Below are 23,043 nucleotides of genomic sequence, written 5' to 3'. Positions count from 1 at the left end.
CTAAATGACAGATCAGGATTCTAACCCCTTAGTCCTACTCTAAGTCCCCATGCTCCTAACCACTGTGCTATACTTCCCACTGGATGCCAAGGCCTGTTTCCAACTCTGTATTTCATTCAATCCTCATACTCAACTACAGGGTTAAGTATTATTAGTTTCCTTTGGTCGATGAGGAAACTGAGGCCCAGAGAGGTGAGGTAACCCATCTCAAGACAGTAAGTAAGGAGCACAGCTGGGATTCTAACTGAGATCCCTCTGATACCAGCGTTCTTGCTTCAATCACAGGACATACAATCTCAGCAAAGCCCAGTACACGACAAGGGCTCAGTAAATACCAAATGGATGAACACAATGCCAGGAGTATTTTAGCAATAACGTCGTAGGTTAAAAGAGGAAGATTCAAACAGTGATTTTGATGGAGATGGAAAATTAATTTTCACAGTGACGTTCTTTCTTCTTTTGGCCCACATTGCATACTCTGAGCCAGTCACAGTGCTAGGGGCTGGGAGTGCTATGATGAATCTAGAATCCATTCATTCAGTGACGGCTTGTGGGTGCCTGCTCTGTGCGTGCTGGGAATTGGACTCACTGCAGAGGAACGGGACGGATGAGCATACAGGCGACTAAATGAGAAGGTGTTACTTTCACTGCATAATGTCCTTTTTCATCCTGTCATTCATCTTAAACTACTGGTCCTGGAAATGAACTCAATGAGGCTGAAAATAGTTTGAAAAACTCTTTAGCTAGACAGGCGTCTGGTTTGGGGGTGGTGTTACTGGTGTTTACACATCCCCGTCCAAACAATTGACTGCATCGTTTGCTGATGATACTTAATACACATCAGCCACCACTTTACTGGTCTTTCATCACTGTCCTCACACACTGACTCCTGGCAAGTGCATGCAGCTGGTGTGAATGGCCAACAGAATACTGTCTGAGTGGTGTCTGAGGACCCAGAAGTTGTTGATTTATGTGCTGCTTTCCACCTGTGAGCCTCTGGGATGGACTGGACATGGCAAACCCATTTCTGGACTAGGCTAGATTCTGTGGGTGTCCTTGTCGGTCAGCCACGTTGGCCAAGTTTCTAAAGAATCTACAAGAACTTCCTCCCAGATCTCCATCCCAGAACCAGATCTGAAGTCCAGTCCCAGGCTTATTATCTCATAAGCACAATAGTAGTGTGTCCACGTGCCTCTTCCATCATTTGTCACTTGAAGTAACTGTCATGGGTCACCCTCTTCTGAACGACTGCCATTAATTTTTCTTGTCCTTTTGCTTTTCAGCCTCTGTAAGGGACGGACGCTCTATTCTGTCGTGAGGGACGCCAAAATCGTCTTGGATGTCAACAAAACCAGGCAGATTGCTCAAGAAATTGTGAAGGTACTGTCGGCTCTAGGGCCTCCTACCTAAATCTCAGAAAGACCCAGTTTTCCCCAGAGAAGCCCCCCAACCCCAGGACTCCTAACATTCATGGTTGGATTTCAGACTACCAATCTGGACTTAAAAGAAATTAGACTTGACCTGAAAAATGCCAGGCCATGTGTAAGTAAGAATTCTGCCTCGATACGATCTGTAGGAACTATCCACCAATGGTTGGTTTCCATCTGGTGTCTCATTGCTATGGTACTTGGACCTATGCAAGGACCAGGGGTCACATACAAGCTATTCAGCCCTCTTGGTTAGGATCCACCATCCCTTGAGGCCTTAAATTCCCATGAGTGGAAACCGTCTCTCTCCACTGCTGCTAAGGAAACATCAAATTGTTGGGTGTTGTTTTGGATTAAAACAAACAAGAACATCCTGTGTTTTCTGGCAGGTGCCTTATTAGTTGTACTCAAGCTTTCATTTCTCATTTGGAGGTGTTAGGACCAAGCTGTAAGAGGAACGATGTGACTGCTAACAAAGGCAAAAAGAAAGAAACCACTGCAACTCTAGATGTTTGCCCTTGAACGAGGCTTCCAATACACTCTTCTCTGTTCTTAATGAGCAGTTATGAACATCTCTTTAGGAACTCAGTGCCTTCTGCAGCAGCATAGGTTAAGTAGGTCTGACTATGTAGTCTTGCAGAAGAGTTAGTCTTTAAAGGGGAAGTGGATGAAAATGGTTGGTCGAATTCCTTTCCCTGGGGATCTCTTTTGCTTCTTCAGGAATCAGATGAGCAAATGGGGATGGCCTTTCTGTGGTCTGAGAGTGGCAATGGATTTGTGTCTTGGGGGCCCTGCCTGTTCCTGCTTGCCATGCCTTCCCCGACCTCACCCCCAGGACCCATGGTCAGACCCCAGGCCCTGCCACTGTTGAGTGTGGTCCCATCAGGGAGCCAAGTCTTCAGGACAAGGGATGTGAACTCAAGCCAGGGTGGCAGCGAGCTCTTAGGTTGTTCTCTGGCAACTCCCTGTTCCTTGCTTCTTGCAGGGCATGGGCTACCTCCATGCCAAGGGAATCCTGCACAAGGACCTCAAGTCAAAGAATGTCTTCTACGACAACGGCAAAGTGGTCATCACGGACTTTGGACTCTTCAGCATTTCTGGGGTGCTGCAGGCTGGCAGGTGAGAGGCGGTGGGAGCACCCGGAGAGTTTCCTAACAGATGATGGTCAGGAGGTGGGAAGTTAGTCCAAATGGCTTTAGTGACGTAGACTCAGGGTTGGGCCTGAGGTTGCTGAGCTGAGTGGGTCGGCTGCTCTACTGATGCAGGATGCCAAGGCCATGCCGTGTTTCCCCATGGGGAGGCCAGCACCTTGCTCACCTGTCTTGCCTTTGAGTGTGTGTGATTGGACACAGAGCATCCCCAGATCTTTCAAAGCCCCTACCCTTGAATTTAACTGGAGGGCTCTCCTCTAACCCTAAGTACTCACCTGGAAGTTGAGATCACCCAAGAGGCCTTGCTCAAAGTTTTCTTAGGAATTAATTGATTTTAGTACAGGAAGAGTACAGTTAACAGCAAGGGGTTTAAAGTCAGAGGCAACCATGGCCTGACACAGCCCTTCCACTTATTAAATGCGACTTTAATCAAGCCGAACAACGTCTCTGAACTTTAGTTTCCTTGTCTGCAAGAAAAGTGGTAGGTTTGATGATGTCTTCCTCAATCAGTTCTTGTGAGGATAAAATGAGGACAAGCATCAAGCATCCACCCAATGTCTGATGCACCTCAAAAGCTCCACAAAGGGTAGCTGCTGCTGAGTTGTTGTAATTAGTATTAATTTGCATATACCTCCCAGTATCACCCAGGAGAATCATTAACTGTCGTTAAGTAATTAACTCTCAGCCACTACTCACCCTAGAGCAAGCTGCATTGAATTGGCCATGTGAAAACCAGCTTGATCTCAGATAACCCATAATTCAGAAAGTCTACCCTTGTGACTTTTAATTTGAACTGTGCTCTCTCTCTCTGTCTCGCTCTCTCGCTGTCTCTCTCTCGCTCTTGCTCTCACTTGAAACCTCTGCATGCTTTTTGTAATCCTGCATTTTGTAACAAATGGTGCATCTCTTCAGAAAGCCCACAGTTTCTCTCATTTTACTTCCGTTTCAGCTGCTTTTGAGAACCACTGATTTTTTTTTTTTTTTTTTTTGAGGAATGCCGCAGGGACGCCAACAAAGTGAATCTTGTTTGTGCTGTACGATACCTTGAATCTGTTATAAGTCGGATCATTTGGAATTTGACAAAACTTCACGTAGCTGTTTCTGTGTGATGAGGACCAAACAGATGCTTAAGTTTCTTTTTCAGATTTTACTCCACCCAAGAAAGATTAACCATAGTCTACAAAACTATCTGTAGTCCCTAAGGCAGTAAGTAGGCAGTAAATATATAAATATGTCAAGAGATACTGGAGAGAGTCCTTCCAGTTGGAACCCAAGAAGCCCAGGAGGGCAAGACCGTGTAGAATCCCTTCTTCCCTCTGACTCCCCTGCAGCAGTTAAGTTCCTGGTTCGCTGGCAGGGAACTCATACCCTTCCCAGTTTCCCAGTGTCCCAGGGGAACTGCAAGGATGCAATGGTGGGTGACTTCACTGTGAACCCAAGTATTTGCATCAAGACAAAAGGAGGCCCAGTAAGAGTTTTCTCTAACTTGCTTCTGGGCTTTTATAAAAAGCAGACATTCTTCCCTCCTGGTGGCATGTCCACACTTCTCCCTTTCTCCTCACCAGTGGCTTCTCCCTGTGGTGGAGGAAAGGGGTGCAGGACCTCTGATTTTCTGCCTTTAGACTCAGTTTTCTGAAGCCACAAGGAGAAGAGGAAGAAAAAGAAATGGAATGGAATGGAATGGAATGGAATGGAATGGAATGCCTTGGGCATCCCTTCCTTTAGCTCATTCATGGAGACCCAGTGTCAACCAGGAAGTTAGTTCAACCAAGTCAAGGGCAATGTGGCTTCCAGTCTGCTTGTCCAGACAGCAGCCCCTCCCACCCCTGCCCCAGCCAGGTTGTCAACACAAACCCAGGGAGTGCCCTCAGCAACATCTCCCAACAAGAAATTCACATTTCCCGGCCACCCACAAGTAGCCATCAATGACTTCTTATGCTTTTATCCTTGTTCCAGTTACATATTATGCTGCAATGAACCATCTCAAAACTTAGTGGCTTAAAACAAGGTATTGTCATCCCTCATGGTTCTGTGAGTTGACAGGGCTCAGCTGAGCTCTTGTGTTCAGTTTGTCCTGTAGGTACAATGGGATGGGTGGTAAAATTGCAGACAACTGAAGGCTTCCTCATTCACACAGCTGGGCTGGGCTGGCTGAAACATCTGGGGGACTGATGGGGTCTCTCGTATCTCCTGCTTTTCCCTCTTCATGTAGCCTGTCTGCATGACTACATTGGGCTTCCTCACACCATGGCAGTCTCAGGGTAATCAAACTTATGTAGCAAGTGGGTTCTACCAAAGCAAGCACGTTGCAAACCATGACAGGGAGGTGGAACTCTTGGGTGTCCCATGAATCCCAGGATGTTTCCCAGGTAGTGGATTTGCCTCAATATTTATGAATACCTCCAGTGTAGCTCTAGGGATCCACAGAGTCCCCTCAGGGGTTCAGGTCCATTTATCCCCTCTTGTTTATGCAAAGGCATCTTTGGTAACTGCCCCCATTGCAGCCTGGAGCCCCCAGTGCAGCAGCCAGAGGCCAGGAGACACCCCTTGAATAAGGGGCATCTATGGCCCTAATCAACAACCTGGGGGCTGGATTATAGGAGTGGAGAGAGAAGAGAGCTGGCTAGGCTTTGGGCATTGCAGGAAGCAGGGCCAGTATCTCTCAGGAGATAGGCCTGGAAGTTCCCTCATTCATTATTCACTCAGTCAGTCAGCAAATAATTAGAGAGTGCATGTATTAGTCAGCTTGGGCTGCTGTAACACAATACCAGACTCAGGAGTTTAAACAACAGACATTTATTTTCTTACAGTTCTGGAGGCTGAAAGTCCAAGATCAAGGTGCTGGCAAATTTAGTGTCTAGTGAGGGCTCTCTTCCCAGCTTGCAGATGGCCACCTTCTTACTGTGTCCTCATATGGTCTCTTCTCTGTGCACTGAAAGAGAGAGATAGAAGTCTTTGATGTCTTTCCTCTTCTTATAAGGACACCAATCTTACTGGATTAGGGCCCCAGACTTATGACCTCACTTAACCTTAGTCACCTCCCTATAGGCTTTATCTCTAAATACAATCAAATTGAGGGTTAGGGGTTCAACATAATAAATTTGGGGGAGACAAAATTCAGTCTATAATACCTTGAGATAGATTCCAGAAACTTGTTTAACACACACCTAGGGGTTCCCTGATCCTCAGTTTCCTCATCTGTAAAATAGGAGTAGGGGCAGGCACTAATTAATAGCACCTACCTCATAAGGCTGTTTTGGTGATTAAATGGGATACAGATGAGGAAGGCTTAGTTTAGCATTTTGCTTTTTTTTTTTTTTTTTGAGACAGGATCTCTTGCTTTGTCACCCAGGCTGGGATGCAGTAGTGCAATCATGGCTCACTGCAGCCTCAACCTCTGAGCCGTCCTCCTACCTCAGCCTCTCAAGGTCTTGGGCTTACAGGTGTGCACCACCATACCCAGCCAAGCTTTTTAATGGTTCTCTCCAGAAATTCTTGTAGAATTGGGGTGTGGTGCCTAGTCCCTGGGGTTTTAAAGACTAGTGCTCAAACAGATCTCAGCTCTGTCCCTTTGGACAGGTCACTTAACTGTTTTGAGCCTCCGTTTCCTTATCCACAGAACAGGATGGTAGCCCTCAGATTGTGGGCTTGTGAGGCCCAAGTGGGATGGGCACTCTGACAAACAGTAAGCATTCAGCAGGAGTCACTTGCCTTCCTGCCCTCCCCTCAGTTATTAGAGCTTGGGGTATGGATAGCCCTTGGTGCCCAGCAGGGAGAGACCACCCCTCAGCCCGAGGCAGGGATGGAGCAGCCCAGTGATGTGTGTTCTGCACATCCAGACAGACTCCAGCATACAGCTGTTCTGCCGTCGTCAAAAAAGGTATCATTTTAGATGCCAGTGCTGTCATGCCAGCCTCCCAAAGCCTGTTATTAATCATAATAACCATAATGAAGATGATTTGGGTTTGCCACCAGTGGGCCTATCGCCATGGGAATGGGGCACCACAGGGTGTTAGTGCCAGGCCTGGCTCCCGGCCCCCTACCACACCGACCCCAGGCTGATGGCTCTTGCGTGGCCACCATTCCACCTCCTGCCCTGGCCCCAAAATGCCAGTTCTCTGCTGACCCCATGAGTCAGGAAGAGGTGGCAGGGGTGTTTGCAAAAAGATGGGAGCAGAGAAGCTTCCCTTGGGCAGGAGCACCCCAACCCACTCCACCCACAGTGGCCCAGTCATTGTAGGGGAATGTTGGCTGGCCAATGCCAAAGACTTTCATGGAGGACATTCCTACTGTGGCCTCTAGTCTCAAATCCACTTCTGAGTCCTCAAGATAAACACACACACACACACACACACACACATACACACACACACGTAAACAGATATATACATGTGTAATGATTATGTCCAGTAATTGTGTGGCTCTGGCAGCTGACACAGTCCTGTGCCATGCACTGTCTCATTTTAGTCCTTGCAACAGCTCTGTGAAGTACAAATTAATGCGCCCATTTTACAGATGGGAAAATAGAAATTTGGGTCTGCTCAAGGATCCATAGCTAGTAAGCACAGATGGAGCCTTCAACCTCTGTGGGTGTTCCTGACTGTAGAAGCAAGAGCTGATTTAACTCTGCTGACTCAAGAGTATGCTAGTGAGTTTGAGTAGTAGTTTCTAGCACAGGATGTGTTGCATCATGTCTTTTGTGTAGAATGCAAGAGCAAGTCATGTGTTATTAATCCTGAAACACTGAGATTTGGACCGTTTCCTTATTTTGTATAAATTAGGACAGTGATTCTCAACCAGGGCAATTTTTCTCCTCCAGGGGACATTTGATGATGTCTGAAGACATTTTTAGTTGTCATGATTGGGGGAAGGGGGGTGCTAATGGCCTCTAATAAGTAGAGGTCAGAGATGCTGCTGAACATCCTACAATGCCCAAGACAGCCACCATGCCCCCCAACAACAAAGAATTGCCCAGACCCAAATGTCAATAGTGCCAAGGTTGAGAAATCCTAAATTAGCACAAATTTAATGGTGCCTGCCTGGCCACAGTTTTTTCTGTTGCATGCATGCCAGTCTGCTCCTAGCCTGGGAATGCAGGAGGTGGATGGGTGGCCCAGGATGAGATACCTGTGGCAAGCCACCATCCAAATGCAACTGAGAGTTGCGATTACAGCAGTTACCCAGATATGCTTCCTTTCCTGCAGTCCCTGTTTTGGGTTCTACAAAAAGTTGAGTATATGCAAATGGATGCTACCTTCATGTGTAAGATGGAGGGGGAACGAAAGAGATCTTAAAGAACTACATGTATGGGACACACCCAGCCCTACCCAGCTAGTGAATGTCACTGCAGTACTGGAACCCTGAGCCCCAAACTCTTGGGGTCTCATTCAGGGATCTTTCCGCCACCCAGTGTTTCTACAGGTGTTGATCTGCAAGTTGACTTGGGGGAGGACATGAACAAACATTTTCTATCTTAATTTTAACGTGTATTAGAAAATCACTGGTCTCCATGTATGGCCACACTAAAGAGCGACCTATTAAAATATATGTAAGTTAAAAATGCATTTCTTAGTACACGATAGTCTAGAACAGTGGTGTCCAGTTTGGTGGCCACTAGCCAGATGTGGCTACGTAAATTTAACTTTAATTAAAATGAAAAGTTCAGGGCTGGGAGCAGTGGCTCATGCCTATAATCTCAATGCTTTGCGAGGCTGAGGCTGGAGGATCCCTTGAGGCCAAGAGTTTGAGACCAGCCTGGGCAAGATAGCAAGATCACATAGCAAGACCACATCTCCTCAAAAAATAAAATAAAATTAGCAGGGTGCGGTTGCTCGTGCCTGTAATCCCAGCTACTTCATAGGCTGAAGATGGGAGGGTCACTTGAGGCCAGGACTTCAAGGCTTCCATGAGCTATGATCTCACCTCTGTACTTTAGCCTGGGTGATTGACAGGCTGTCTTAGCAGACCCCTATCTCTAAAATTTAAAAAAAAAAAAAAATTAAAGTTTAGTTCTTCAGTTGTAAGCCACATTTCAAGTGCTTGATAGTTATGGTGGTTAGTGGCTGCCACATTGGACCATAGAGAGGACATTTCTGTCATAATGGAAAGTTCTATTGTACAATGCTGCTCTTGAAGGTATTTAGATATGGCAAAAATCATGATTATGGGATATGAATGAGTGCATTTGAGAGAGCAACATGTCACAACTTCTGCATCTCAGAAACTGTCCCTGGAAGAATCTAGCCAGCCCCAGGTCCCCACAGAGACCTTCATGCTAGAGGCTGTCATCCTGCATGACCTCACTTTTAATGATGATTCAAGATATGCACCCCCTCTCCCCCCGACTGCTCACTTCCCCTGTGTTAATGAGCCAGTTCCTAGGAGTCTCGAGTCAATGAAGATCTCAGACGGGGTCTACTTAGATTTCGGACCCACCTGGAAAGCTCTGCCTTGCTAAGGACTTCCAGTGAAAGAAGGGAGCCAGCCTCCTTCCACATCTAAGAATTTACCTAAGGAATAAATTAATGTGGGTGAAGGGAGGTATTCCCAGTATCTACCCAAAGATGTTCATGGCAGCATTGTTTATAATGGGGGAAGAGGGAACCGCCTGCCCAAGGCCCATCAGCAAGGAGGTGGTTGTATACACTTTGATACATAGGATGGGATGATGTGTTCCAATTACACTGGGGTTCTTTAGGGTTCTGGAACACCCTGAATGGGGCCCTTGTTGGAACTTTGTCCTAGCTTCTCCTTCTGCCTAGATATTCTCCTTGTTCACATAGCTGGATCCTTTATGTCACATAGATCCTAGCTCACAGTTTACCTGCAGTAAGATCTGTCTTGTCTTTGATGCATCTTCTATTTTAATTATTTGTACAATGCTTATCACGATCTTTAGTTTTTCTTATTTATTGAACTCATTTATTGTCTCCCTTCCCTACCAAAGTGCAAGCTCCAGGAGGGAAGGGACCTTGTCAGTCTTGTTCCGTGCCAAGCGCAGAACCTAGGCATCATAGGTGATGGAAAAACAGTAGATTATCATTATTTGTGGATTACTGAAATGTATTTGTAATCCCCCAAATGAATACTCACAGCACTTTCACAGTTATTCACGGACATGCAGAGTGGGGAAAACTCTGAGTTGCCTGATGCACATGTTCCCAGCTTAGGTCAAACAAAGGATGCTCTGCCTCTGTTTTGGTCTCATACAGAGAAGCCTTGAGGACAGAGATTGAGCCAGAGTGGGCAGCACAGGGTAGCATAAGACGCTGCAGCTCTGGGGCCAGTTGGATGAGATTTGAATCCCAGCTCTGGCACCTGTTAGTAGGGTTGCCTCAGACAAGTCACTTAACACTTCTGAGCCTCATAGTCTATTATGTAAAATAAAACAGAATCTATTAGGATAAGTTGTTTTCGGGAGTTAAAATTATAAACTATGTGAGGGATGTGTGCATGTGTACATACTTCCCCAGGAGCAATGATTCAGTATTCTACTAATTCCATATTCCAGTGACTTTATAGAACATAACTGCCATGAATAGCAAGAATCCACAGTGTCATTGAATGAAGATGGGCAAGAAGGTGGGTGCCTCAGAGGCAATGGAATTCAATGATGGTTTGGATCCTGAGTGTTTCTCTAGAGCAGCCTTCCCTGTACCTCCTACTGGGTTTCTGCCTCCAGTAGGTGGTCAGGCAGTGCTCAATGGGGGAAGCAAGAAGGACAGCAGAGATGGCTCCAGAGACATGGGGTCAGTGCCAGGGGGGCTGGTCCTCCCTGGGCTATGAAACAGAGCTCATCCTGTGCTTTGCTTCTCCAGACGGGAGGACAAACTGCGCATCCAGAATGGCTGGCTGTGCCACCTGGCACCAGAGATCATCCGCCAGCTGTCCCCCGACACAGAGGAGGATAAGCTCCCCTTCTCCAAGCACTCTGACGTCTTTGCCCTTGGGTAAGTGGGCCCTGTCCTGGCCATTGAGAGCCACAGCCTGGGCAGAGGGGCACTTGTCAAGTCTTTCAATGGTTTTGGAAGGGCCAGGGTGTACCTGTCTACAGGGCCAAGGTGGCTGGATTTTGGGGTGAGAATGGAGGAATCTGAGTAGGGTATACTAGAAAGAATGACCCTAACAAACTTGTGTGCCTGGTTTCCAATGGATTATGTGGCCATAACAAGTTACCCAACTCATTTACTTATTCAGTAGCTATTTGTTGACTGCCTGCTATGTGCTAGGATTGTAGCAGATGCAGGGGACACAAGACTCAGTGTTGTATTAGTTATGACTGCATAACAAATTATGCCAAAACTTAGCCACTGAAAACATTTCTTATCTTAAGTTTCTGTGGTCAAGAATTTGGGAATGGTTTAGCTGATTGGTTCTGAGTGGGCTTTTATGAGGTTACAGTCAAGATATTGGCTAGGGCTGTGGTCTCATCTGAAGGCTCACCAGGCTGGGGATCCAGTTCCATGGTGGCCCACTTGCATGGCTGTTGGAAGGAGGCCTCAGTTCCTCAACCCTTGGGCCTCTGTATAGGCTGCTTGAATGACTTCACAGCATGGTGGCTACAAGCCTCATTGTCATTTATGATCTAGTCTCATAAATTTACATATCATTGTTTCTACCATATTCTGTTTGTTAAAAGCAAGTTGCTAAATCCAGTCCACACCTAAGATGGAGTATCAAAGAATATACTGGACATATTAAAACCACCAGAGGCCCCTACTCTCTCTTTCTAGTGGAAAGCAAATAAGGAAACATTCAACTTTAGCAAAGTATGATAATTGCTATTCTGAGAATAAACACAGGACTGTGGGAATAAAAAAGGAATCAAATCCAATCTGGGAGGTCAGGGAGGGCTTCCAGGAGATGATAATCCTGAGCCTAAGTTAAAGGTTGAGTACAAGGGCAGGGTGAGGTGTTCCAGATCAAAAGAATATGCAAAAAGGTGCAAAAATAAAAGAACACATTGCCCACATGGAAGAATATGTAGAAGGGTTGGGGGAGGAAAGGGAGCTGATGGATGAAGAGTCAGGAAAAAAAATAGGCTGGGGGTGGTGAGATAAGAGACTAGAGAGGGAAGCACAGTCAATCCTGCGAGGACCTAAAGGTTGAGTTAAGGAGGTTTCATTTCATCTTCAGTGCACTAAGGAACCATTGATGGTTATTAAGCTCTGGGGGATCAGGGAGTGACATAATCCTAATTGAGTTTTAGATCAGTCAGATCACTCTGGCTGCTGTGTAGAGAATGGAATGAAGAAGGAGAGGATGGGAGCTGGGTGTCCAATACCCAGGGAAATGCTGGCAGCCTTCACTGAATCAGAGCCTGTGGGTATGAAAGCTGAGAATGGACATCAGAAGCACACATAGGAGGTGGAAGCAATAGAGCTTGATCATGGATTGAATTTTGGTGGTGCCTAGATAGCTGCTTTAAGCAACCAGATGGAGAGTGGCATCATTCACTAAGGTGGAGACCGTGGAGGTGCAGCAGGGTTGGGGCATGCCAGGGAGGCAAAGAGGTCAGATTTAGACACAGTGAGTTTGAGTTATCTTGGAGATGACAAATGCAACCACCAAAACACAGCTGTCTCTACATGACTAGTATAGAAAAGAGGAGTTTAGGACTTGTCAGCAAGTAGGTAACTGCAGCCACAGACAGAATGAGATGTCTTTGGAAGTACAGAAAGAGAAGAAGGGCCCAGGACACAGCCCCAGGATACAGGGCAGAGTGCCTTGAGAAAGTATAGCCAGAAAGGCTTCTAGGCTCCCATGACCATGCAAATCCTTGCCTAATCTTGTCCACAGGTGGTTGCAATGGCTGGGGGAGATAACACTGGGGAAGGTGTTTGAGAAAGTTGCAGGCCTGCAGATGAGTGCAATTAGACTTAACACCACCCAGAGATGTTACAGAGAGTCTTCCTTGGAAAAGGGCCCCCACTGCGTCCTCACTGAAAAACCCTGAGGAGATATTTCTGGAAGATTAGAATTCTCAACATCTGTTGCTTGGGCCACTTTAGAGGAAGTCAGTCGGCCTGATTATTTTATGCCCAAATCTTTATCTAGTTAATATTGTTATCTGAAACCAAATTGCAATAATTACGTTGGTATAGTTTAGTGTAAATTTAGCAAAAGAAAAAAAAATGTGATTAACAAAATGTACCGGAATAATTGGTTTTCTGCTGGAGTTTTCATCTTCAGCAATTCTTTTTTCCTTAAAGTGAGTTTCTCTTGAAAGTTGGGTTTAAAAGGAAGTTTTAATGAGGCTTTTATTTCTGACACTGCTGAATTCTGAAGGACCCGGCGCTCTGGGTTTCCTGCCAATTAGGTGCATCCTGTTGCTGGGGAACCTCGTGCTCAGAAATGACTTAGAACAAAAACGAATTTTTTTAAAGAGGGCTGAGCACTGTGTTAAGTCTTTTATGTGCACTGTCTCACAGAATTTTTACAAGCACCCTTCAAAGCAGATACCATGTTGCTCCCAATTGACAGGTGAGAAAACTGAGGCTTCAGATGGCTCAGTGACATGCCTTACAGTGATGATTGATGGTGCTGAGATTCACCTGGAATATCGTGTACTCTAGAGTTGGAGCTTTTAACCATAGAGCCCTGATGGGTTTAGGATTTATTTTGCCACTCAAAGGCCTATTTCTCTCAACTGTAAATCAAGGATAATAAATCCATCGAGGTGTTCTAAGAATTGAGTGAGAAAACATTTGTAAGGTACCCAGCACAGGGAATAACTCAAGACATCCTTCCCCCTTTCACATGAGTGGTGGATGAGTCTGTTGATGCCTCCTTCACCAGACTCCAGTCACCAACCACAAGCTTGCGCCTCCCAAATTTTGCATTTTCCTGATTACAAAGGACTGTTAAATAGGATGGAGTCTAAGCTTCCTAGTATAGCACGTTGGCTAGTGGCACCATCTTGGAGTCAGACAGACTAAGTTCAACTTCTAGCTGCCCTTCCTGTTTGCTGTGTTATCTTGGGAAAGACACACAACCTTTCTGGGCATCAGTTTCCTCATCTATGAAAGGGGGATAATATTAATAATAATGCCTTCTGTTTTAAAATTTAGGTTTTGTTATTATTCAGGCAGCATGAGGCCAACAGTCGTCATTGAAAAGATGGTTTGTTACTCACAGTTCCCAGAGGGGGCGTGTCACACCATGCAGTGTCCACAGAGGGCAGCACCAGGGTTGGTCTGGCAGCAGAGGAAATGTGAGGAAAATGTTGGGAAGAGCCTTTATTGTGGTTTTCTTGGGAAGGAGCAGGGGAGGCAGGGTAAGAAGGCTTAGGATTGACTCGTTTGAATGATTTCAGCAGGCTCATAGCATATAGGGGCTGGGGAATGTTGGCCCAGAGCTTGCTAGCCCAATTAAGGAGGTAGTTGGCAGTATGAGTGTGAGCTCTGCATTATCTGATTAGCCTGTGAAAGGTGTGTTCACAGGTGAGCCCTTTACTATCTCCAGGAATTGGCTATTCCTGGAAGGGGCAGAATCTCCAGGGTCAGCAAAGCCCCAAGTAGTCAAAGCATCAGAATAAAAAGACATGCTTAATAGACCTCCCTCAGCAAAAAAACTTAGAGTAGTGTCTAGTGCAGAGTAAAAACTAAATAAGTATGATTATTTATTAGGATAACTATAATCTTTTAGTACCTTCTCTTGAGAGCTTTCTGATCACCTAAACTGACATTCCAACACCTGAGCATCACCACTCCTTACCCACCCCAGAGGTATAAGGTTGTCAGGTAGAAGGAAGATGTAACTATGAAGTGAAACCCTAACAATAGTTGATTTGACACAGTGCTCTGATCAGTAAAGAGGATAGCAGAGTGCTTTGTGTTCTTTAAAGCAAACTTACATGAAATCTTACAGTGGAGGAAAGATCACTTTCTAGAATTGTTTCAGATGTTTCCTAAGTTGGGGAATCTTGTGCTCAAAGCACTGAGATCTGTCAACATGGTACAGCTCAGTGACACCCCAGCATCCCGTTTCATCCACTGTGGTCCTCACTGCTATTCACACTTCATAGCATCATTTATGCACCACCTGGCCCATCACCCCATTCATGACACATGCTACTCACTAGAGCAATCCTTTCTCCGTTAATTACAATGTCACGATTTGTGAAACAGAAGATAATGTGGTAAATCCCTCTAGAATAATCCTAGAATGGAGTTGTTTTGGCATTCAGAGTCCCAGATAAACATCCTTCCACTGCAATGTTATCAGTATTCTCATTTATCAGGTAAGAAAACCTGCACTCACAGAAGTGAAGTGACATACCCAGGAAACCTACCCTATTATACTACTAGTATAAATAGAATCAGGACTTGAACCCAAGTCACTCTCAAACCTCTTTTTTTCTTTCCACCATTCCGCAGGATGGTTTATACTTAGAGAAAAAAAAAAAAGTATAAAAGAAAAAAATCCTAATCTGTCACCCAGAGTTAGTTATTGTTAACATTTTGCTATGCTTTACTTTATTCTCTTGTTCATACACATATGATTTTTTAGAAAGCAATATCAAACCTTACATACAGTCTCATATCCTGCTTTTTTTTAACCTAAGGATATGTACTGAGCATTTTTTATGTCAGCAAAATTTCATTGAAATGTTTTTATAATAATACAGCATTTCATCTTATTTTATGGATTTAACATAATACATATAACCAATTCCTCTTATTGGACAATTGTGTTTTTACTTTTTTTCAATATTATATATAATTCTCTGGGAATATCCTTATAAATAAATTTTTGTGCCCCTAATTATTTATTTGCAATGATTTTCTAGAATCATTGCAAGTAGAATCAGGGACAAAGATCCTAATCACATTGTATTTAACTATTCATTAGAAGATATCCTGGGATAAACATGACTTCTAAGACATTAAGAAAGCTTTAGGTGTGTCCCACGTGGCAAAATACCTACCCCATGAGGAAGAAACTGGGGAGAAGAATGGGTGCCAGGAGGCTGGCTGGGTGGGTGTGTGTTAATAATGGAGGTACAAGATTGCAAGTGACACACCACACCAACACCCCTTTAACAACGTCTGCCAACAGCACAATTTGGTATGAACTCCACGCCAGGGAATGGCCTTTCAAGACCCAACCGGCAGAGGCAATAATATGGCAAATGGGCACAGGCATGAAACCCAACCTCAGCCAGATTGGCATGGGAAAAGAAATCTCGGTAAGTCCCAAGATAGGGCCAGACCTGGGGGATGAGGGGAGACACAGACACAGTCATAGGCCTTCTTTTTACTATGTGTTAAGGTTACAAATGCTTTCATAGGGTGACCAAAAAAATATGCATCACAACCTTGTCAGACAGCAGTTTGAAGCTTAAAAGGCAAGGCTGCTGCACTGTGCCTGCAATTTCAGGTACCTGCCACCAGGGGCACAGTAACACGTGGTCAGGTTTTTCCTGACTATGGGTTGCTGAGTTAGGTAGAACCCATATATCCCTCTTTTTCTGCTATTTTTAAAAGATATGAATTAAAACATCACAAATATTAATGGTTCTAATTTTATTTGCATCTACATAATGATTTTAAGGCATTATCTAACTCAGAACAAGACATACAGAAACAGAGAAGCCTGGGTATATATTAACAATCTTCCTCTAAAACACAGCAGGAAGAATCCTCTCTTTTGATCAGAAGACACACAAGTCAGAGAAGGAGTAATTATATGTTATGTTTTTAAGGATTACCTGCACCTAGGTGATGAAGAGATTACTAAAAGTAACTTTTCTTCTCTGACTTTGAAGGGCTCTTATAGTATTGAGATATGGATGGAGACCCCAGGATTCCCTTTTATCCCTTCTGTTAAGAAAAATGTCAAGAAACTGTTTGGGAAGTATTGTTGATCTCAGTGTATCCTAGACCTTCTAGAATAGAGCTTACCTGGTTGTTATTTGGGTTCAGAAAATACATGGGAAGAAGGATGGATGGATGGTAATGGATGGATGGATGGATGGATGGATGGATGGATGGATGGATAATGAAGGATGAAGAATGAAGGAGTGAATTGATATAGATGGGTGGATGTATAGATGCATGCATGATGGGTGGATGAGTGGATGAATGGATGGATGGATGATATATGGGTGGATGGATGGATGAAAGATGGAAGGGTGAATTGATATGGATGGGTAGATGTGTAGATACATGCTGGATGGATGGATGGATGGATGGATGGATGGATGGATGGATGGATGATGGAGGAATATGGAAATGGGACAGATGAATGGACAAATTGGTGGACCAAATGTGATGCCAAAGAGTAATCAAAAAGTCACCATTTATGTGTAATCACCACACATTGGTTTCATTTAGGACATTCTTCTCTTCTGCTGGGCCTTTGAACAAGAAGAGAGACCTACCTTCACCAAGCTCATGGACATGCTGGAGAAACTGCCAAAGCGAAACCGCCGCCTATCTCACCCTGGACATTTCTGGAAGTCTGCAGAGTAGGTTTTCTCCCTTAGCATCTCTCCCCACTGCCTTGTCCTCTGCCCTTTGTCACCTTTTTGATCCTCTCTGCCCCTTTTTACTTCTCCCCCAACAAGCTCCTGTCCATGTGCCCACCCTTTGGCAGCCACCCTTCCCTACTAGGTTTCCATTCAATGGAGTCTGTTTGGGGGTTTGGGTCCTGGAGTCTATCCTGTGGGGTCTTGGTTCCTGCAGCTACCCTGGGTTTCTCATTGCTTATCTCTTCCTGATGAAGACTGATGCTCTGATGAGTCTGAGCATCATGCAGTGAGGTGATGCCTGAACCCGCCACGCCCCCCACATGTCAGGTATTCAGAGTACCCCTCCACGAGGCCCAGCTTTCTGGAACTCTTCCTTCTGGGCCAGCAGCCTGCCCCTGTCACAGCAGATCACAGCTTTCAGCATTCTCCATTGCATGAATGCCAGAGCAGGAAAGGCTCTGAGCTTCTTACCAGAAGTATCTCTAGCTTCCTCATGAGAGGCTCCAGACCCTGCTCCTCCCTCTTGTTTCTGGCTGGAGATCAGTAGTTCTATCTGAGATAATGAGTGTGGCATCTCTTTCTGGGACCTCCCTCGCCAACCCCAGCTTCTGTGACTGAACTCTCTAAAAGGTAAGAGGGAGACAGGCCCAGATGAGGCTACTGAGGGCTCCCCATGGCTCTGCCAGTTGCTCCCAGGTATTCATGGTTGTGCACACTCACACGGACACTCTCAGGTACTCACACTCATGCAGACCCGGGAGCAGTACTTAAAAACGTAGCTCTATACAAATTCTTTCACACACGGCTGCACTCAGATCTATACACACACATCCGTATACAAAAACATTCCATGAACGCACACCCCCACATGGAAGCCTGCACACATAGGCAGACTCAGGCACATACACACAGGTACACAATCACAATCACATTACATGGCACATGAAGACATGTGTATATACACACTTGTACTACCATGGCTTACCCACTGAAGACAAGCAGTACCCACAGATATAGATACCCCCACCTGTGGGCATGGTGTACCATAGCCATTGTCAGAGTCTTCCCATGAAGTTCCCCAAGGCAGCGTCCTGAAGAACAGATGTTCCCAGGGGCTGTGGACATTAGGAGGCTCTTTTTTCCTCCCTTCCCCTGCCGTTTGAGCTTGCTGAACCTGCAGGATGGAATCTCTTCATTCCCCAGGGGCTTATCCTTTCCCCAGACCATTGGAAGGAGCATAAACTTTACAGACAGACGTAGATTGGAATTCCCACTCCACTGTGTAATAGCTGTGTGGCCTTGGGCACGTCACTCGGCCTCTTTGAGCTATAGTTTCATGCTCTGAAAGGTGAGGGCGGTGAAACTGCTCTAGCAGAAGTGCTGTGCAGGTTCCATGTGGCCACGTGCAGAGCACCTGGTGAGCAGGTGCCTCCCACATAGCAGGCACTCACTGTAGCTCAGCTGCCGTCATCTGCCAGGAGGGAGAATGAGCCCTGTGCTGGCAGCCTGGCAGGATTTACAATGGATTGGATACGAAAACAGACAGAAGGAAGCTTTAACAAGCAAAAACTCTGCCCAGCTAAAGGAGTGCTGGCAAGTTAGAGAATTAGTGTTGGAGCTCCAGGCAGGACCCAGCAGTTTAACTGAAGAGAGGGACTTAAAGTTTACTGGTTGGAGGGAAAAGCAGAAGGCTTCTCTTTCTATATTTTATTGTGGAGTTGGGCTGAAACAAACAAACAAACAAACACAGGACCAGAAACTTTGTGGTCTAGCAGAATGGGATGTTGGGTTCAGTGGAATTTTCCATTCATTTCCTCTTCCATTCATTCTTTTTTTATTCAGCCTATGTGTACTGAACATCTTTTATGTGCTCGACACTGTTCTGAGAGTGAGAATACAGCGGTGAACAAAATAAATGAGTTCCTTTTGCTGCAGTGGACATCAAAGTCTGCTCATAGCAGGAGGCTATGGTGTGGATCCCAGTCCCACCCCCTCTTCCTGCATCTCTAGCTGTTATGGAGCTTTATTCCAGCCCCACACACTGGATGACCATTCCTAGTCCATGCCCAAGTGGGAAAAGTTCTGAGTTCAAATCCTGACTCTGCTGCTTCCTGGCAGTGTGTCCTTGGGCAAAACACTTAACCTCTCTGAGCCTCAGTGTTTTCATCTGTGAAATTGTATGATTCTGTCATAGAAGTTCATCACTGATTATTTTCATCTTTGAAAATATTCGTAGCCTGTATTGCAGGCTCATCTCAGGCTTAAATGGGATCAGGTATGTGTGGCACTTGGCACAGAGCCCAGCGTATAGTACGACCTCAGTTAGCAGAAATCTCTTCCACGTCTTCTTGCAGAAGACAGAAACTGTTCCTCTCAAGCCACCTGACCCTCTGAGAGGCTGCTCATTCACAACGGATGATATCATCATGTCCTTGTGGCCTCTCACCACTCTCTCCCTTCTCTCCCCACTCCAGGCTGTGACCTTTGGACACCGGGACGGCATCCAGCTGCCTGGGCTCCCGTCACCTCTCCCTCCCTGCTCTGTCCTCTGCCAGCTCAGGAGGCCAGAGACTCAGCATCAGAGGGTACCAACCCTGACCGACCTGGGAGCACTGGACAACAGCTTGGCGGCCTCCTGCACCTCAGACTTGAGCCCTTTTCCTCGGGCAGGGTTGGGGACCCCCGAGCTAGGACTGAACCGGACCAGCCAGGGTGATGCATTATTGGTCAGTGCGGCCCAGGGAACAGCACAAATGAAAGCACTGCAGGCTGCACGTGGTGCCTTTGGGCTATGGGACTAGGACAGGAGGCCCCACGTGGGCGGGCTTGCAGCTGGGGCTAAGTGTGTGTGTGTCTGTGTGTTCGACGCTGTTCACTCTTGTTTCACCTTGACAAGCAAGAGCCAGACTGCCCCGGTGATGGGGCACCCCTCAGTTCTGTCTTTGTGTGGTGGTTTCCAGCTGTGCCATCTGGGAAGCTAAGAGGAGGGGTACAGAGCCGAGCGGTGGCTTAGTCAAGGCTGCTGAGCCAAGATCGAGTAGGGAAGGTCGGGAGTGGCTAAGCTCGTTCCTTTGGAAATATCTGTTTTCAGACACCCCAACCCAAGCCTGTCATGGCATGTGGCACCTTTGCGTAGAGCTCTGAAGTACAGTAGGAAAGTTAGAACGTCTTTTGAGTGCTGGGTCTCTCTGGGGGACCTATGCCCCCATTTCTGCTGTTTCCTCCTGTTCTCTGAGAGTAGCACCCCTTTTCACCTCACTGTCCCCACCTCCTTGCCATTTGGAAAGCCAAGATGACTTCTGAGGGGCTCCTTAGAGCTCACCATCATTCAGGGCACCCCCTGAAGTCTGGTCCCTGAGAATCAGGGCTTTGGGCAGGGAGTTCTAGGACATTCCTTTTCTTCCCTCTTCTCTGCTACTCACACCAGTGAAGCTTATTCCCCAACCGTGGTGGATGAGGGTCCTTGGGATACGTCCATGTTGGGTTATGTGGTTGTACCTATGATAACACGTTTGCAAAAGAGTTCCCTGCCTTTCACCCTTAAGCAGTCCTGTTGGGGGAGCACAAAGCGGGGTGTCATTTGTTACAGTTCTGCGTTCTCCACTCTAGCCTGGTGCGGGGTCCTGGAGTGGCTTTCCCATCGGAAGCCTGTGTCCCTCACCTGTGTGTGTTCCCTCAGTGCCCCACCTTTCCTCCCTCCTCTTGCTCCCAGCCTGGGCCGGCGACTCTTCCTGACCATGTTGGGGAAACCCCTGGTGTTCTGCAGGAAGGGTGCCGGGAGCAGGCTGGGCATGCAGATGGAAGAGGAGAGCCTCTGGGTCATTTGCCCATGTTCTCAAAGCCCTGACCCCCTGAATGTGACCTGGTACAAAAGGGAAATCTGTCCCCAAGCAGAGCAATAGCAGGAGTATCTGGGCAGTGAACAGGAAGCCCAGGGCGGCCCACAGCCCCTCTGTATTTCCTGGGTACTGCCTGGGCCTTAGTCTTCTTGTAGCTGCTATCTATCCAGGCATCTCCCTCCTAGAGAGCCAGAGAGAGGAACTAGAACTTCAAAACCCTTACCTGATCTTACTCCCAAAATCCAAACAGACCTATAGGGATCTCTTCCCCACCTTGGCTGGCTCTCAGATTGGTTCATGCTCTGGGGGCCAAACCTGCTTCCACACTGGGAAGAATGATGAGACCAGTCATGCTTCACAGAAGCCTGGCTACAGGAAACCCCTGTGTTTCCCAAAGGGCCCTCCTGAATTGCCTTTCCAACACTCCCAGCTATCTGGGACTACAGGACTAAAGACCCTGGCTTGGGCTGCTCCTAAGTGGACATTGCTCTTCTGGGGACATCTGTGGCTCTTGGCTTGACATGTGTGTGTCTTGGAGGCATTTTATACATGTTTGCCTGAGCCCCAGCCACTCTGGGGTTGCTGGGGATGGCTCTTGTCAATGGACACCTCCCCATCCCAACACAACACTCTGTGTCCCAGCCCTTGGCCTGGACTTGCACCTGCCTTGGCTCTGCCCAGCAGCCTACTGAGTGCCTGAAACCCAACCACTCACTTCTCTTCCATCACACCAGGACTTCTTGGGTCCACGGACTCCAGTCCTTGTCATGTTCCCTTGTGCCAAGAGAAAGGATACGAGGAAGGAAAAGGCAGCCAGGGTCTACTACCCTGCAGCTGAAATGTCCACAAGAACTGGCACCTTCTCACTCTTACCTCTTCTGTTTCCAGAATTAACTGAAATATCCAACTACAGCCTTTGGCAAGGCCTAGCATGGTCTCCAACAATTGATTTTTCCATTCATGAGCACCAGTTTGGGATTAAGGACAGGGCCTGTGTGATCCAGGGGGAAAACCCAGCCCTTTGTGGAACAGGGTGCCTTGAGTCCATCCCTGAATCTGTGTCACTTGCTCTTGACTTCTCGATCTTTCCCCACTTCACTACTCTGTCCCCACGTGCATTGGTCTCTGCTGCAGCGAGGCCAGGCTCCTGGCCTTCAGTCCCTTGCTGACACCCTTACCCTGTCCCCCCTACACTTCCCTGACTTGTTGAGAAGCCAGCTCTAATTTGCACACATTTAAATCCAGGAAGAACCAGACCACTGCTTTCCCTGCTGGCCTCCATCTTTATTCACTGATGAAGTTTTGGGAGGAGGTTATATTCATCTTATGCAGGGAGGAAAAAAAGAAGAAAGAGGCTGTATATTTTTACATCATAATTACCAGCCTCACCTTCAACTCATTCTATACAATCCACATGACCAAGATTTGTGTATTTGCCCTTGTCCCGTCACAGCTGCACACAGGTGCCCAGTATACACAAGTCACGGACTCAACAGCAAGTTGTTCCAGTCTGTCTTGCTTTTAGCAAACCCCTTAGCTTCCCAAGGGGACCAGTCCACAGGGTGAAGATTCACCAGGAAGCCTTGGCTTTGCAGAGAGAAACATCTCAGCTTTCTTTAAAGGGCATGTGGATTTGCATATAAATTTCACTCAACTCTTCCAGAGTACAGGTTGTTCATAAAACCAAGGAGTTTCCTTCTTGGCCTCCTGTGGGAGGACATGCTCCTTGTGTCCCCATCCCCAGAGCCAAGCTGGAAACCCAAAGTCATTGCTTAGATCCATTTTGTCCTAGTATTCCTTTTACTGATCAAAGAGAAAATTTTCATCTTGCCCTGGACCCCCCATCCTCACCCCATCCATTTGTCTCCACAGCTACCTTGGATTGTCAGTCAACAGAAGTCCTTGACTGATATTGATCACTAGACTTTTGTATCCAGAAAACCTAGTTCTTCCCTTTTTCTCACTCCCATGCCATATACACACATCATGTCCCTCCCCACAAACACACAAAACCAGCCTTCTCTCACCTTCCACCATTCCTATCCCCACCTACAGCTGATCGTCAAAGGCACACAGAGGAAGTAGTAGACACAGAGCTCAGGCCAATCATTATCTTGCGAAATCTAAACCCAGGGCTGGCAGCCTATGCCCCA

The 23,043-nt window shown here is 46.5% G+C and overlaps 1 protein-coding gene across 4 annotated transcripts in view; it reads left to right on the top strand.

Annotated features, from left to right (window-relative positions):
* The window catches only part of KSR2 (kinase suppressor of ras 2), a 497,446-nt gene extending 476,873 nt beyond the window's left edge, over nt 1-20,573 (top strand). For 3 of the 4 annotated variants that reach the window (XM_021923003.2, XM_021923002.2, XM_021923004.2), the window contains exons 15-20: nt 1,284-1,380; nt 2,413-2,546; nt 10,396-10,527; nt 15,638-15,767; nt 16,915-17,048; nt 19,526-20,573. In XM_021923003.2, the coding sequence (XP_021778695.1) occupies nt 1,284-1,380; nt 2,413-2,546; nt 10,396-10,527; nt 15,638-15,767; nt 16,915-17,048; nt 19,526-19,532 (634 nt within the window). In that variant the 3' untranslated portion in view covers nt 19,533-20,573. Of the gene's footprint in view, nt 1-1,283; nt 1,381-2,412; nt 2,547-10,395; nt 10,528-15,637; nt 15,768-16,914; nt 17,053-19,525 lie in introns of those variants that run through there. The other variant, XM_009181799.3, reaches the window with a different exon arrangement.
* The last annotated feature ends 2,470 nt before the right edge of the window (nt 20,574-23,043 follow it).

This window comes from Papio anubis, chromosome 9, assembly GCF_008728515.1.
Source record: "Papio anubis isolate 15944 chromosome 9, Panubis1.0, whole genome shotgun sequence".
Classification (NCBI taxonomy): domain Eukaryota; kingdom Metazoa; phylum Chordata; class Mammalia; order Primates; family Cercopithecidae; genus Papio; species Papio anubis.
Note: the sequence above shows the minus strand (reverse complement) of the source record. Positions and strands in the feature narration are given on the sequence as shown.